The sequence below is a fragment of the Paraphaeosphaeria sporulosa genome, assembly GCF_001642045.1.
Source record: "Paraphaeosphaeria sporulosa strain AP3s5-JAC2a unplaced genomic scaffold CC84scaffold_3, whole genome shotgun sequence".
In the NCBI taxonomy this organism is placed as follows: Eukaryota; Fungi; Ascomycota; class Dothideomycetes; order Pleosporales; family Didymosphaeriaceae; genus Paraphaeosphaeria; species Paraphaeosphaeria sporulosa.
The window spans coordinates 968,981-984,471 of NW_017253362.1; the positions used below are offsets into that span (position 1 = coordinate 968,981).

A 15,491-nucleotide genomic window follows, 5' to 3' on the forward strand; every position below is an offset into this window, starting at 1 on the left:
CGACATCAGCGGGCATGGACTGGCCATGATCCCGCACGAGGCAGAATGCATGATACGTCGCCGGGCTGGGATCGGCGATGTCGTCGTGCGCCATGTTGACCTGGAGGGCACAGGACCCTGGTTCCGATCATCGCGCCTCTATCCTCTCAGCGCCTATCGAGCTGTGGGCCTACATCGACCACCGCTAGCCCCATGCCGGCTGCTCGTCTATCAAAATCTGCACGGCCCTCGAGCAACATCAAGAAAACCTCGTGTGCCTCTGCGTGCTTCTGGTCGCTTCTGCGCTGCGCCGGCATCCCCGACTGCCGCGGGCCGCCGTTTGGTGGCGCTGGGCCGAATTCCAGCTCGCAGGGCCATTCTCGTGGTCGTCATGCATCTGATCGCACCACCAGGACTGCCAAGCAGTGCCATTTCACGAGCAAACCCGCTCCACCAGCCGTCGCAGCCATGGCAGCACATAGGCTCGCTCGCAGCCAGCGTCGTCGCGTCTCATGCGGCCATGCGGCCACCATTCCTACGCTCCGCTGATGCTGTGTACGCGTTGAAGATGCGCATGCAGCTGTGCAGGCGTCATCGATGTGGTCGAGTCAAAGGACATGTTGCCCAATCACCGCTCCGCCCTGGCCTCTGGTACAAGCTGCCCGTCAAAGCACATGTGGCACTGGAGCCTCCGTCTTTCCGCCAGACCCTGACAGCACCACTGGCCCCGCCGGTAACTACCTTACTGCTTTGGTGCGGTCAGGTCGTGTGCGCTGCTCTGGAACGCCGCGGACCAGTCCTTGGCAGGCCTGGTCGTCTCCTGATCTGTACTGCACGAAGACCGGACTGAAGATAGGGCGTGCGGCCCAGTGGTTCGATTCCGCTCGTCGCGATAATACTTCTTGTCGCTAAATGATGCCCCAAAGCGTTGGCCCCTTGATGCCGCCCATACTAACAGCGGAGCCACCTAAACTCCATACGCGAAACATCCCCGTTGATCGCCTCGGAACGCTGAACCCTAGCGAAAAATAGTGTACAAAGAACACGCTTGTTACAGTCCTGAACGCCGCCAAGCCCCCACCCTTCCTGCCGAACACATAGCTGTGGTCGTACTTACTCTCTTGGTATCACCACTTCATGGAATCTGGGTGACCCCGTTCGCGCCAGCGGCTTCTGAAGCCGAATCCGAGTCGGTGCTCTCATCGCTTTGGTCTTCCTCTTCCAGCACTATCTGAGGAAGTACAGATTTGTCGAACAGATCTAAAACAAATCGGCATGCCGGGAGACGGAAGTGGTGTGCTTCAAGAATTTGCATGACCTTGTGAAAGATTGCCGGCTTCGTGAAGCCAGGTGCTCTTTTTGCCTTGATCCTGTAATCTTGTCAGCGTGTCACCCCAACTGCCAGCTTGCCTGATTACGTACGCTTGAAGGTCGTTTGCTGCCTTCTTGGCTAGCACTGTATTACCAAGGTCGGTCACAAGCTTCAGGATGCGTGCATTCAGAGGATCGCTGTCAGACACAGCAACCTTTACATCCGCCTTGCGCTTCCAGCTCATGTAGTCCGATTTGGCTTTCCATGGCGTCATCTATTCATGTAAGCGGCTTTCATGGACGGAGCACATGGTAGTGGACATACCAAGAACATCTTCTTAAAATCCAGGGGCAGACAGAACCCCAGGGCCTCGCCGGCCTCATTGACGACACCATCCCAGCCATATTCCAGCAGGATTTCTTGCCCGTGCAGGCTTCTGGAAATCAGTCCGAGCACGTAGAAAGCTGTACCTCTGAGCGACATGACTTCGGACATCTCTGCTATCTTCACAATCCACTTGACGACATCTGAGCTCTCAAGAAACGGTGCGCCGAGCTCCATTGAGCCAACATTCCCGACAGCCCATAAGCAGCCTTTGACTTTCAGTATCATTTCGGCATCGTCCTTTTCCATTGCAAAGTCACGTATGTTGGCGACGAACTCGTCAAAGTGGCCTTTCTGTTTCAGTAGCTTACACCCTTCTTTAGTCCGGGTAAGTTCGCGGTAAAAGTGGGGCGGCACGATGCCATACTCCTGGTGTTCAGGGGTGTCATCGTAGGACAGCTGTGTCTGGGGCTTTTCGGGAATGTCAGCAAGCGCCCGCGCCATGGATGCCTCGATCAATGCCACGTAGGTGTCATTCCTCCCTAGAAACCAGTCGTCCATCTCCCCGGTGATGTAGTTCAAGCCGTCCAGATAGTGGTACCCTACCGACGTGGAGAGGAAACGAAGCAATAGCGGCGCGCCGATTTCACCCAGGTGATCTAACGCTGGACGACACTTTACAACGTATTCCAGCGACTCTGTTTGGTTGCATGCTTCTTCTAGAATCTTGATGGCAACCTCGCATACTTCAACATCAGGGTCGTACAGCTGCGTGACCAGCGATTTGATGGCCCACTCCGCGACACTCGAGGAATCCGTCGGCTGCATGGGTCGCGTGGCGTACTTTCGTAGGAGTCGAGTCGCGAAGATACGGACCTCCTTGGAACCGGACGTCATGGCTTTGGATATGATGATGCGTAGATGTCCGTCCAGAGTGTAGTCCATGTTGCTCAGTAAGGTTTTGATGAGATCGTCACGGTCATTCAGTTCTATGATGTGGTAGAACATGTTCAGAACTCTCCAGCGTTCCAGAATCTGGATACCCTTGGGATCTTTTGTTAGTGCACCAAGCAGTGCGAAGTAGCCGCCAGTGAGGGTTTCATTCATCCTGTCTTCCTGGAACATGGGCGATTCAGATGTCAGTCCGCTCATCCTATCAAAATGAGATAGACATTCCGCGAGTTGCCGAATGAATTTGCTGTCACTCAAATATCGCACGCCATCGGGATTTTGCAACAGTGTTCGCATCAGGGCACACCCGGCACGGACATATCGCTGGTTCGGTTTTGTGTTCTTGACTTCAGAGAACCGGTATTTGAATGGACGATAGAAGCCAAGCAAGCGATGGACAAACTTCGTCACCTTCGTAGCTTCGTCTAAGCGCTTAGCGTTGAGGAGCGGGCCGTCGATAATGTTTTGAATTAGGTCCCACCTCCACTTCTGGAATGTGACAGTGCCTAGAACTTGTGTGTCCACCATCATAGCCCGGAAAGTTGTCTCATCCATCTGCATGGCAGCTTGAGCCTTGGACTGATCGGTTTGTCTTGCAGAAGCAGCACTGTCAACTGCTGTGGTGCCTTTACTGGGCTGATTCGACACAGTCCCTGACCGATATAAAGTCCTATTGACGCTGTCCACTTGGTAGATGGTGCCAATCGCGACAAAGCGCGCCTCGGTGTCGAACTTTGCGGCAGATCGGAGTAGCTGCGGAAGCACTTGCAGCTCTGAACTCCAAGATGGCGGCAAAAGCTCGTTTGCCATCTTGAGCACCTCGCCAAGAAGGAGCGTGGTCTTTCGTTTAAGAGGAAGACTCAAAGGATCTTCTTCAGCTTTGAGAAGTGCCGGGACCAAACCAGCGTGGAGAAATGCAGCCAAAACCATTGCGACATAGTGCTCTAATAAATTCCACTTGTTCGTAGGGTCCGTGCTGGGGCCCGAGTCGTCCTGGATCGCTTGGTTTCTCAAGTTCGTTACACGCCCGTAAGTGGTCAATCGACGACCAGCAAGGAAGGACGTGGACCACGAAGGAGGCTTAATTCTGAGGATGTCGAACAACAGTTCCAATAAGACGTTGCGCACATGGGGTGTCGGGATCTCGAGCGATATAAGTAGTGATCGGATGGCTAGAAAGTCGTTCATGCAGAGCGATAGAAATCCAGACCAGCTTCGCAGCAGCGATGCAATGACCTTGGCATTTGCTTTGAGCTTTTCCTCGTGCAAGTGGCTATGCGCAGTCCCAGCATCCGTGAACATGGCAAAAGGTGCCTCGAGCTCATATCCAGATCGAAGGAAGCGCCGCCTTTGAGGTGTATCCAAGAGATAAACAAAAGCACTCCCCACACTCTCTGCGGCGTAGTAATTCCCTTCTCCAAGCGCATCCGTCAACGTCCCCATTCCACCAGACTCCACCAGGAGAGCTGGTTTCTTCACAAGAATCTCAGCCAAGGTAAGGATCGCGATGTTTCTCAGTCGATCGTCGGTGTGCTCGGCTACAGCAACGATAATGCGAACGACAGAACGTGATATCTCCTCGACGCCACCTTTGACGTCCAGGAAGGCACGAACGAATTTGAGCGCTTGTTCTCGTTCCACACTGGCCTTACTTTCTTTGACCAGGGACAAAATGACGAGGTAGTCGGTGTGGAGGGCTCGGATTATCTGCAGCGATTTGCGATCAGTGAAGGTATAGCGCATGATTCGATAAGCAGCGGCGACCACTTCGCGGCTGTCACTGAGCAACATAGTCTGCATCCTCAGGCCGAAGATCGACCATGCCAATTCGTACTTGAGTGTGGAATGCCTTTTGAACAAGTCTACGAGAGAATTTGCCCTTTCCACGTAGTACTCGGGCTGCATCCCAACAACCTCCAATGCCCGGAGTATCTCTGCGAGCACAAAGGTAGGCGACTCGGTCTCATCATCTTCGTCATCCTCTTGCTTTGCGATGTGACGCGAAGGCGACCGGGATAAGTTGCGACGAAACAGGTAGGAGAGCCTGCTCTGGGCCTCGGCGGGCGGCGACTTGATCTCCTTCGCTCTTTGTATTTCGGCCGCCAGTCCAGACTTCAGCTGCGCGAGCTTCCTGTTTGAGATGTTGAGCTGCTCCTCGACCTGCAACCTCTGGTCTCTGGTGTTTTTCGCATTTTTCGCGTTCAAGGCCTCGAGCAGGTTCTCGGAGCCGATCTTGATCTTGGTCTCCTTCTCGATCTGGTCTTGGAACTCAGCCTGGCGCTGTTCGGTGGTGGTGTCATTGTTGTCGCCCACGATAATGGCGTGCGTATCGAAGTCGGGCTTCAGTCGGCCGTCGTGCGATGTCGCGGGCCGCAGCTGCGAGCTGAAGCTCCCGGGTGCTTCTCGCGCGGTCGCGTAGGAAGCCTGGGACCGCGAGCCGGCCATGATGCTGCTGGCGGGGGCGGGCAGCGAACGCCCATCTCTACTGCGCGCGGGCGCAAGCAGAGGGCCCTGGTCGCCTTCGGCCGGAGCGTTGACGGAGCGCACGGGTGGCGTCATGAGCGGGCCTTAACCATACGCCTCCCAACCGCGTCGCATGTCGATGTACAAACGGGCGCCTCCTCTTTCCTCATGAGCTGTTGCGCGCAGACATCAAACGGCGGGGAACGGTGAAGGCTGGTCGAGCGGGGTCGCGTCGCCAGTGGGACGGGGCGCGGTCGCGTAGAGCGTGTGGCGTCAAAGTCAGAGCGGATAGAGACAGTCCGGCCGTGGAGATGCAATGATTGTGGTGGTGAGTCGCGGCCTGCACAGGATTCCCAGGCGTTCAGGGACGTTGCATAGTCTACCATCTGGAACGCCAGTGCCAACGTTAACCGGCCCGTGCTGCTACTGCGGCTCCAGAATGCCATGTCAGGCCAGACCCGCCGCGGCGAGTGCTGCTGCAGCATCTCGGTATCCGCAGCAGCTTGTTACGCGACCGCTTCCACAGCTCCCTTGTGCACCAGACACGCTCAATTGCTGCCCGTCTATCCATCGCGCACCTCCATCGCTGAGCCCCGCTGCCGGTCGAGCTCGCCAGATTGAGGTCACGTGATCAGTTCTGCCAGCCAATAGGAGTCCTTCTCCTCGGAGCTAGCCCTGCTCCATCGTCGGACCTCGCCGGCCTCCTCCAAGCGTTGGGGAGCAACGGCCGCTGTTTTCTGCATTTCCAAACGTCTCACGCGATCCAATTGTGCATTGCATATTCTGCCACACTGCCGCTCGCTGCCGTGTCCGCTTCGGCGAAATCCGCTCGGCAACCTGTGGAGATAAGCCGTTCTTTTTTGAAGTATATCTACTGCATAGCTCCCGCGTAGCATATCTCCCCTCACCACTGACCAAGCTTCACCTCCACCTTCACTCCTCCTGTGTCGCCCTCGTGGAACGTTGACTTCCCTTTACTCTTCACACAGTGTTGCCATCTATATTCCCCCAAACCATCAGCATGCCTCAGCTCAGCTACGCCAAGTACGGCAAGGACAACGTCCGCCTGTACAAGGTAGACAAGAATGAGAAGACGGGCGTGCACACCGTCATTGAGCAGACCGTCTGCACTCTTCTCGAGGGCGACATTGAAACTGCGTAAGTTCGTTTCTCACCCTCAAACTGCATGCGCCTAACCTCGACAGCTACACCGAAGCCGACAACGGTCCCGTCGTTGCCACGGATACCCAGAAGCAAACCATCTACATCAAGGCCAAGCAGCATGCCATCGACCCGCCTGAGCAATTCGCCGCGATTCTCGGCGACCACTTTGTCAAGACCTACCCGCACATCCACGCCGCACATGTCAAGATCATCCAGCACCGCTGGACGCGCATGACCATCGACGGCAAGCCGCACCCACACTCGTTCTTCCGCGATGGCGAGGAGGTCCGCGTTGTTGAGTCCGTCACCCGCGAGAACCAGGGTGTGGAGATCAAGTCCAAGATCGAGAAGCTGCTCGTGCTCAAGAGCACCGGGTCTGCCTTCTATGGCTTCCACCGCGACGAGTTCACGCGGCTGCCGGAGACTTGGGACCGCATCCTTAGCACCGAGGTTGAGGCCGGCTGGAAGTGGAAGACATTCAAGGACGTCGCTGAGGTGAAAAAGGTGGACTTCAATGGCGCGTGGCAGCGCGCCAGGGAAATCACACTCAAGATTTTCGCCGAGGACAACAGCGCGAGCGTGCAAGCCACCATGTACAAGATGGGCGAGCAGATCCTTGCTGACGTACCGCTCGTTGAGGAAGTCGACTACGTGCTGCCAAACAAGCATTATTTCGAAATTGGTACGTTTTATCCCTTCCTCTACACGAACATTGTGCTAACAAATCCGATAGACCTAAGCTGGTACAAGGGCCTCAAGAATACGGGCAAAGACGCCACCGTCTTCGCGCCCCAGTCCGACCCTAACGGCCTCATCTACTGCACCGTCGCCCGCAAGCCCAAGTCCAAGCTATAGAGTCGACCATGTTCTTGTCACGACTTTACGATCTTGTACCATACGCCAGGCATATTTCGGTCGTTTGCTCCGTTTCTCGTATATTGTTTGAATCCTATGGCTTGAGAAGAGAGTTGTCGCGCAAGGGGAGGGGCTGGCTGCGCAATGAGAGTAGTAAACGTTATATACCCAGGGGTAGATTTAGCTGATATGCAATGATATGAGAGAGTAGTTTACCATATAATTGGCGGGCCTGGATGATTGTGAATCCGCGACTTTGATGCTCTGATTTCAGATATATGTGACGCCAGCCGGGGGATACTCAAAGGTCGCGACGACACCGCAACGACGCGGAGACGGCATTGCATACAAGCAACAGAACACTAGCTCAGCCATGAACCGTGCAGCTCCGCACTGCTCATATTCCTGGTAATACACGTATTGTACAAGCAGTCACCCGGGACCAGCGCATTATGTTGATTCCCTCAGTCGTGTTATACACGGTCCCAAACGCCGTATCCGATGCACACGCCTGGTCACCCTGCCGCCGCTTCCTCGTCGCGGATTGCTCTCGATCTCCATCACTTCGTCGCAATCCGGTCCACGCGTGTCTTTGCTCACTGCCCTCATATTTTCCTCAACGCCTACGCAGGCAGCAAAATCTCCGCCCAGCTGCTGTGCAAAAACGTTACGCCGATCTGCATGTGCGTTAGCCTATTGCCTCCCTATCCCTGACCCATGCCAATCCTCTTCCTCCTTCAGTCGCCCGGATCATCTTACAGCGAACATGCCAATGGCGGTAACGACGCTCCTGTTATCCTGGCTCATAATGGTCTGGTACGCGCTGACGGCGAAGTTGGGCTCGGCGCCTCTGCGGCCGTTGACTGCTTTGGGGGCCATGGTTGGTGCTGTGCGCCTGTCAGCGGGTGGAGGTTGGGGATCAGGGGAGGGCAATGCGGACCTGATTGTGGAGGTTTAAGGGCGTCGTGGAGAGGTATCTGCTGATACGGTGCGAGGGCGTAATGGTGCTGGTGATGGCATCGAGAAAGTTTCGGAGCTTAGACGGAAGGGTGGTTAGTAAGGAATTACGTAAGGGGTGGTATCTCGGTGGAAGCCACGCTTCTGTGTTCTGTTCATGCAACGGAAGCCCGCTCGTCAAAAAGATGAGCCAATTTTGACGATACCAATGTTTGCAGAAACAGACCATGCGCAATATCGTTTTACCATTCGGATGTTTGAGCTGACCGATTCATGACACAGCACAACGTCAAATCCATCATCTTTCTGTCAATCGTGAGACGGATTCATTGCTAACGAGAAGCTCTTGATACCAAAAATTCGAGGCAGAAGGTCCTTTCGATTAGTCTTCGAGCAGACACATAGTTCTATCGACCTGACAGGAAATTTTTTTTTTCAGAGGTTCTAGCCAACACGAAGAACAACTCCCAAGCATGCCTCTCACAGCAAATAATACCAGTGCAACCCACAAACTCAATTGTACTTCCCTACGTATTTGCTCAGCTATTTAAACAACGGTACAACTCTCTCTGTGGCCCCCGCCATGACAGACAACCCGCTGCCGATTCTCACCCCTCGTTTCCCAGATGACAGTGAACGAGCAAATGAGGTTATTATAGTCCCAACGACTAATTTGCCAACTAATAGGCATAAACAAGCCTTCATATACAATTCGGCCACTGGGAATGATGAGGGTTTTGAGCAGTAAAGACAGACTCAACCGACTACATAGGTTCAAGAGGACTTCCGCACACTTGAACAGCCATGTGCTGGCCACTGGAAGTCTAAAGGCTCCAAGTTTACGACTTCACAATTGTCTTAATCTCTAGGGCACGCAAAAAGCACTCCTGGACTGTGCAACCATCGCAACTCTTCCGCCACTCCAAGGCCTTCCGCAGCCTGTGCAAAGACCCCCAATATGTTCTCAATCCGCGGAAAGAAGCAAAGACGTCAATGTGGGCACATTTGAGATATTTATCCGCTTCGCGAGGACGGGAAGATACCACAGCGTAGACCACCTCTTTAACCACAGTAGCGCTGAGCTCTGGTCTCTCGCTGACTACCTCGGCCCTCAACGTAGTCTGTTGCAGAAGTTCATCCTCGACGATTTGTTCGACGCTTCCGGTCTAGGACCAGGTATGAGCCCCAAGACTGGGGTAGGTCCGGCAATGGTCAAGCATGCTTGCACTAAGACAAGTAGAAACTCGCCATCTATATAATGACTCTTGCGTTCTGCGTCCAGAAATGGCATGTTGAGAGCCGCTTTGTCTATAGCGGCGGTAAGACAGGAAATTACACTGAATGGGGAAGGGATTTGGTATAAAATCTCGAGCTTTCGAAACGAGCTATTATTCCAGCTCAACCAGCTTGAGTTCGCGCGATGGCAGCCCGGATCCGATCTGGTTAAGTGCTTGGACAGTATTGAAGGATACGATTAGACGGCCGACCTCATACTTTCGGAGTGGTATAGTAGTATAAGTTACTACAAAACTCAGTGTACTTTGCAATTGCAATACTTTGTCAGCCCCTGTGGACCCAGCTCACAGCTCCCCGCTCGCAAACTGCACCGCCATCTCCTCCGCTTTATCTTCCAGCTTATCCCAGCCCTCCCCACCCTCCTTAACCCCCTTCAGAATCTCCTCTGCGCGTGCAGACGGCGGCACGGACTTGTCGTCCACCAGCCCCTCGAGGTCTTTCGGGAACATCCGCTCAGGATACCGCGCACGGTACACAGCGAGCAACTTGTTGAAGTCCCAGCGCTCCGCGAAGCCGAAGATGCGCTCAGATGCAATCGAGGGGTTGAGCAGGGCTGCGACGTGCAGGAGTGCGCAGTCTTGCGTGGAGATGTAGAATTCTGGACAGACGGGAGCGTTAGCGTGCGTCGCATACATCTATCTCACATCCTGTGAGATAGAAGGGACCAGACAAGGAAAAGTGGGGCGGAGGGACACATACGGGGCGTAATAATCTTGCTCACCGCCTCGAAGTTCTCACCCGTCCACGCGTACCTCGCCCACTCGATGGTACTGGGCGCACCCTGTTTCTCCGGGACCAGCACGCGGCTGAAGTTGCAGTTGGGCAAGACGGTATTCAGCACAAATGCGGGCTTCTCGTCGTCCATGAACTTCCAGCAAGCTTTCTCGCTGGACGCTTTCAGCGCGGCGTATATGTACAAGCCTTTCAGCGACTCCGGCTCGTCCGCAGGGTGGTGCCAGCCTTTTTGAATCCCCTCTTCATTCCAAGAGGACTGATCGAGGGTCTTTTCGGCGGAGTAGCAGGGCATGGTTGACGCGATGGAGGAAGAGGTGTAGACTACACGGGTGATGGAGGGCGTTTTGGCAGCGGCGGAGAGGGCGTTCAGCGCGGCGGAGATGCCGACGGGGATTGTGGATTCTGGGTTAGATCCGCTGAGGGGGGACGCGACGTGGATGATGCCCGATGTGCCTGGAGGATCAGAATCGAAACTACTTAGAAGCCGGGGCCAGGCAAGAGGGAGAGAAAGTACCCTTGACAAAATCGTCGTAGCAGCCTTCAATTGTCATGTCGGGCACGCTCACTAGGTCTAGCTTCGTATCCTGCTTGCCATTGAAGTGGTCGAGAAGCCAGCTGCTTCTCTTGACGTCGCGCACGGCGCCGCGGACGTTGTAGCCTTTCTTGAGGAGCACGTCGACGATGTAGCTCCCGATGAGGCCGTTCACGCCTGTCACGAAGATGGTGGCACCCGGTTGGATTGTGACGTTCGACATGGTGATTGGGGCAGTGGTAGTAAGGGGGAGATAGGGTTGCTGAAGTAAGCAAAAAAGGGGCAAGGTAGTAATTGTTCTTAATCTTTGCGAAAAGCTAGCGACAGGCGTGGAAGAGTGTTTTCAGATGATGTGTGAGAGATGAGAGGCAGCGATAAGATGTTGTGGGGTGGATGTGGGAGGGTTTAAATAGAAGAGAAGGAGGGGCGGAAAGGACAGGAAGAGCGCGGCTAAGCGGATTTCGGATGGAGCGCCGACATGATTGGGCATATGTGCATGCTAAGAAATGACGCATGCGCACAGAAAACGCTGCTTACGAACAGAGCGGCGGTCTATAAGTGAATAACACTTTGGAATTGAATTGGATGTATGCTGGGACTGAGCTCGAAGCGGCATGGGAACTGCGCTGCTAGCCCGTACATGTAAACACTCACGATCCAGGTCAGGGCGTCGTGAAGACGTATGGTAGAGCGAATGCTACAGGGTTAGGTGTGTACTGGAAATTCAGTCCTAGGGTTCAGCCACAGTGCACCGAGAAGGGGGAAATATTGCTTGAAATCGTTATTCGTAGCTATCCTAACTGTCTGTCTACACGAGAGGGTTGCTTAATACTTCGCATGGTGCAAAAACGCAAGGCACTAAACCAGGTCCGAACTCCACTACATGTGCCGGGGTATATAATGCAAATCAACGCCTGGGGATGCCGTCAGCATCATCCACTTGCACCAATACACAGTACTGTTCCCAGATCTCGCGCCAAGAAAACCATGGAGATGGAACCATCCTCCCACCTCTCGCAAGACTCTGCGAGGTCGAGAAGGCCCGAAAGCATTGCCTCAAGCCTCTCAGTAATCTCCGTAATTCTCATCCGAGCCGAAGCCTTGCTCATCATCACTCATAAGCAGGTTGGGGTCCATCTCCTCCTCGTCCTCGTCCACGTCCTGGTCTTCTTCCTCTTCGTCATCACCATCACCAACCGGCACAGTTTGGTATGTGGGCTGCTCAGGTACAGGAGTTGCAGCTTGCTCCGCGGGTGTTGCAGTGCCCGAGGAAGCGTCGCTCGCAGTAGGCATAAGGTCTTTGAACACGTCATAGTTGATGTGGCTGCTGAAGTGCTTGGCGCGCTTCTGCAGCATCTTCTTTGCAGCCTCTTCCGCGCTGGCAGCGGGTTGGCCTTCGAGGATGCTGCCGTCGCCCATCTGCTGCTTCCGCCGCTTCTGCTTTGGCTTCTTGGGGTTGCCTCTTGCCTCTTCCAGGGCTTTGAGGAGAATCTTCTCTTGTTGTTGGCGCAGCCAGTCCTCGTTCTCGATCAGCCATATCCTCTCCTTGGCTTGAGACTCCTCGTAAGAGAGCTCGCAGAAGTCCACGTCTGGGTCGCCCTGGAATTCATCTTCGCCAATCTCTTCCTCGCTGTTGACGTCACGATCAGGCTTGTGCAGTTCGACGAGTCTGCGTGCCTTCTCAAGACTATCGATGAAGGTAACATGGTTGTCGTTCTCTTTGAACTCCTTGAAGATGCCTTCCCACTTGGACATGGCTTCTAGCATCTCTTCTTCGAGCTCCTGCTCCACTTCGAGATCTTCCTCGGGAATTATGACTGGTGCACGTTTTTTGCGTGGCCGTCCGCGCTTCTTAGGGACGACAATAGCCTCTTCGTCTGCGGCAGCAGCATCCTCAGCATTCGCTAGAGCATCCAGGCCCGCATCGATATCATCTTCTGCCATCGCAGTCAAAGCGTCGACATCTACGACCATGTCTTCAGAACCTTGACTGTTCGCCTGATCCAACTCCTGGGTTTGTGCTGGGGTGGGCAATTGCCCTCCGCTGTCGGTTTTCCGTTTCTTCAAGATCTCTGCCTGGCGTTTGGTAGGTTTGCTCGGTGCTGGCGGTGTTGCACCCTCTGGAAGATCCTCTTCTGCATCGTCCAGTTCGTCAAAGTTCTCGGTCTCCCCATCTACAAGTTCAGACGCCTTTCGCTTTCGCGCCTCGGCCCTCTCTTCCCTCTCTTGACGGAGGTAGACTGCGGGAGGGGCAATTTTGGTCCTCAGCCGTGGTGCAAATTCTCGAAACTGCTTCACGGTAAGCTGGGCACTTTGTGTTCGTCGGTACTCGTAGAGGCGCTGGTTGATGGTTGTATCGGCGACTTTGACGACGTAAACGACTTCTCGAACGGTGCGGCGGAAATTGTTCATGCGCGCAGCGAGGATGATGCACGCGCCACACAAGCCTGCAGGATTACGTCCTTGTACCATCCAGTCTCTGGACATGCGCTTCAAGATTAGGCAAGCATCGGCCGCCACTCTGTGCGAATCTTGGTCGAATTCGAGCCTCTGGCAAAACTTGAGCATGAGCGGCTCTATCTCAAGGACGTCGTTTCCATTGATGCCCGAGGAGTCGTCCGCCATTAGGACCTGGCAGAATGACCTGTACACCGTTCCGAGGTTCCACACGTTGACCTGGATGCTCTCGGCCAGATCCATAAGCAGCACCGTGCTTCCTTTGTGTCTCCGAGAGGCGAGATAAATCGCGGCTGCGGCTACTTTGAATATGCCGCGACCCTGGACGAAGCTGTGGTTGAGTGCGAGCTGATACCACTTTTTGGCGTTAATGGCGATGACTCCGTCGGATGGAACGTTTATTTTGGAGCAAATGCTGTTGATGGCGCTCTTGCCTCGGTCGGCCGTCGTTTGCCCGCTGTCTCCACCGTTGATACCCGAAGCCTGTCCGCCCATACTGTTCGCGTGCCGTTGGTCGTTTCCTACGGTGCCGCCATGGACCATTGCCCGACCGCCAGAGGTCTCGCCGAACGTGATCTCAGAAACGATATTGCTTTCGTCATGGATCATACCACAGTTGAAGCAGACGGTCCTTCCATCGTCTTCGCCAATCTCGGGGTTGTCGCAACAGGTGTGTTTGGGACGCTGCACAGGCTGCACAGGTGGCGGCGTCGGACTCGGTTTGGATTGGAAGTTGGAAAGGCGCACGCGTCGCCGTGCCGGCACTACGGGACCTGGCATTGTGTTGGGGGCCGCAGTCGCATACGCGGGTGTACGTGGTGTGTAGGTACCTATAGGAAAGGGTGTTTTTGGTGTCGGAAGTTCTGGACTCGGGCGACGAACAGTCGGTTGGGGTACCAGCGAACGGCGGCCTTTGCGGAGCTTTCACGCGCTTTTGGCGGGGCGCTGCGGGAGCCGAAGCGAGAGCCGCTAATTGTGGGAGACGGCGACGGCCTCTCCAACAGCCCCAAGAACGTAGGCGGGCTTTGGCGCACCGTGCTCGGAAGGGTGTTGGTCTTTAAGATAGCGCAAAGCGTGAGAGCCGGCTAGAGGCGCAATGGCTTCCAACTGTGCTCTCTGAAGAACCAGCCAGCCGATCTCTATCAAACTCTCGCTCAGCGCATCAGCACGAGTGCCCGCGCGCATTCCATGGCCTTCGCCTGTTCCTGCAGCTTGCGCCAGATGCAGGTGATGGCTAACGTCACCTCTCCGCAACGCCCATTGGCTGGCTGCATGACCTCGAATTAGCTCGCGAGCGTCCCCTTGCTCTGGCCTGCGAGGTGGCTGGGTCCCAGATGTCGCTCAACCGGTCCCCACCTCACCTCCTCCCGAAGTCCACCTCTAGCCCAACCTCACCCCATCATCTCCAATCCATCCCATCAACCATTCATCCCACCTAGCACAATGTCCACCCGCAAGAGAAAGCAAGAGGCCGAGGAGGAGGAAGAGCTCCAGGCTCTCCCTAGTGACGAGTCTGACGAGGAAGAGGAGTAAGTGAACGCATTCTTGACGTCATATCCCATCGCACCACACCATCGCAGACGCCTGGAAACGCGTTCATTGCAGTCGCCTTTTGTCGTGCTTTTGCATTGATGTCTTTGTTTCCGTCCATCAAGCTTCGTTGTTGCGGCGCATCTGTCTGCGAACGGGCTGTCAGCCGAGCGGGTCCTAACCACGCTCGATAAAGGTGTGCCTCCTCTTGTGTAGTCCCATCTACTGGGTCGCTGAACTGCAGGGATCCGTTTCGTCTCATTGTTTCCGCTCACATCTCGTTTGCGCCATTTGATATGCAGCTGCTCGGCGCAAGGCTGACCTCGATGCCCGTAGATATGAAGAGTCGGATGGCTCCGCCTTTGACGACGAGGATGCTTCTGACGAAGAGGCTCCCCGTAAGTGATCCGGGTGCTATGCTCTGTGCTTATCTTGCACTGACACCATGTGATAGCGCCGAAGAAGAAGGCGCGCCAGACTCGCAAGAAAGACGATGACGAGGATGACGAAGAAGAGGAACCCGAAGACGACGACGATGACGACGAGGCCGTCCCTGAGCCTGAGAACGACGACGATGGCAATGAAGATGCCGATGTCAAGAAGGCTCCGGGTGCCGAGAAGGACCGCAAGGTCAAGACCACAGACCCCAAGGACAAGGAGGCTGTGCCCGTTGTTGCCGCCGACGACGACGATGATGATGATGATGATGAAGAGGCTTAGCTTTTGGTCAATGGCACAAGTCAGGATCTGGGGTATGATGTGGCGGTGGTATGGATAGGAGGTCGCGAGAACTATCGTAGACAATGGTATGATCATTGTTGAAAGCAGCCTGATAAACACATGCTTTTAACCTTTGTATACGATGAAGTGCTTGAAATGGGAGCATAGTTGGCAAGTGCGTCGTGCGCGCCTGCCATCTGATGTTGTGGTCGTCCA

At 54.9% G+C, this 15,491-nt stretch overlaps 6 protein-coding genes across 6 annotated transcripts; 2 read left to right on the forward strand and 4 right to left on the reverse strand.

Moving 5' to 3' along the window:
• Positions 1–840: 840 nt before the first annotated feature.
• Positions 841–5,570, reverse strand: CC84DRAFT_1257079 (uncharacterized protein). Its single transcript, XM_018184693.1, has 3 exons — positions 1,616–5,570; positions 1,402–1,565; positions 841–1,349 (listed from the first exon to the last, which is right to left on the reverse strand). Exons 1-3 carry the CDS (start codon positions 5,123–5,125, stop codon positions 1,115–1,117), a joined length of 3,909 nt encoding a protein of 1,302 aa, XP_018038533.1. The 5' UTR covers positions 5,126–5,570; the 3' UTR covers positions 841–1,114.
• A 181-nt stretch (positions 5,571–5,751) lies between these two features.
• Positions 5,752–7,409, forward strand: CC84DRAFT_1162161 (uricase). The gene is made up of 3 exons (XM_018177924.1): positions 5,752–6,187; positions 6,235–6,875; positions 6,927–7,409. The coding sequence occupies exons 1-3, from the start codon at positions 6,051–6,053 to the stop codon at positions 7,046–7,048; spliced, it is 900 nt and encodes a 299-aa protein (XP_018038534.1). The 5' UTR covers positions 5,752–6,050; the 3' UTR covers positions 7,049–7,409.
• CC84DRAFT_1257081 (uncharacterized protein) lies at positions 7,300–7,927 on the reverse strand (the record flags this gene model as incomplete). Its single annotated transcript, XM_018184694.1, has 2 exons — positions 7,300–7,725; positions 7,808–7,927. 2 exons carry the CDS (start codon positions 7,925–7,927, stop codon positions 7,672–7,674), a joined length of 174 nt encoding a protein of 57 aa, XP_018038535.1. The 3' UTR covers positions 7,300–7,671.
• Positions 7,928–9,585: 1,658 nt separating this feature from the next.
• Positions 9,586–10,949, reverse strand: CC84DRAFT_1257082 (dihydroflavonol-4-reductase; the record flags this gene model as incomplete). Its single annotated transcript, XM_018184695.1, has 3 exons — positions 10,551–10,949; positions 10,001–10,489; positions 9,586–9,899 (listed from the first exon to the last, which is right to left on the reverse strand). The coding sequence occupies exons 1-3, from the start codon at positions 10,789–10,791 to the stop codon at positions 9,586–9,588; spliced, it is 1,044 nt and encodes a 347-aa protein (XP_018038536.1). The 5' UTR covers positions 10,792–10,949.
• Positions 10,950–11,338: 389 nt separating this feature from the next.
• On the reverse strand, positions 11,339–14,068 carry CC84DRAFT_1162163 (uncharacterized protein). Its single transcript, XM_018177925.1, has one exon. It carries the CDS (start codon positions 13,803–13,805, stop codon positions 11,634–11,636), a length of 2,172 nt encoding a protein of 723 aa, XP_018038537.1. The 5' UTR covers positions 13,806–14,068; the 3' UTR covers positions 11,339–11,633.
• A 302-nt stretch (positions 14,069–14,370) lies between these two features.
• Positions 14,371–15,390, forward strand: CC84DRAFT_1162164 (uncharacterized protein). Its single transcript, XM_018177926.1, has 3 exons — positions 14,371–14,554; positions 14,892–14,953; positions 15,010–15,390. Exons 1-3 carry the CDS (start codon positions 14,469–14,471, stop codon positions 15,273–15,275), a joined length of 414 nt encoding a protein of 137 aa, XP_018038538.1. The 5' UTR covers positions 14,371–14,468; the 3' UTR covers positions 15,276–15,390.
• Positions 15,391–15,491: the final 101 nt, after the last annotated feature.

Coding starts and splice junctions, on each gene's coding strand:
- CC84DRAFT_1162161 (XM_018177924.1), top strand. CDS start 6,051: ATGCCTCAGCTCAGCTACGCCAAGTACGGCAAGGACAACGTCCGCCTG. Junction 6,188..6,234: donor GAGGGCGACATTGAAACTGC/GTAAGTTCGTTT, acceptor TAACCTCGACAG/CTACACCGAAGCCGACAACG. Junction 6,876..6,926: donor CAAGCATTATTTCGAAATTG/GTACGTTTTATC, acceptor CAAATCCGATAG/ACCTAAGCTGGTACAAGGGC.
- CC84DRAFT_1162163 (XM_018177925.1), bottom strand. CDS start 13,805: ATGCCAGGTCCCGTAGTGCCGGCACGGCGACGCGTGCGCCTTTCCAAC.
- CC84DRAFT_1257079 (XM_018184693.1), bottom strand. CDS start 5,125: ATGACGCCACCCGTGCGCTCCGTCAACGCTCCGGCCGAAGGCGACCAG. Junction 1,566..1,615: donor ATTTTAAGAAGATGTTCTTG/GTATGTCCACTA, acceptor TTACATGAATAG/ATGACGCCATGGAAAGCCAA. Junction 1,350..1,401: donor GCAGCAAACGACCTTCAAGC/GTACGTAATCAG, acceptor ACAAGATTACAG/GATCAAGGCAAAAAGAGCAC.
- CC84DRAFT_1162164 (XM_018177926.1), top strand. CDS start 14,469: ATGTCCACCCGCAAGAGAAAGCAAGAGGCCGAGGAGGAGGAAGAGCTC. Junction 14,555..14,891: donor GAGTCTGACGAGGAAGAGGA/GTAAGTGAACGC, acceptor CGATGCCCGTAG/ATATGAAGAGTCGGATGGCT. Junction 14,954..15,009: donor TTCTGACGAAGAGGCTCCCC/GTAAGTGATCCG, acceptor ACCATGTGATAG/CGCCGAAGAAGAAGGCGCGC.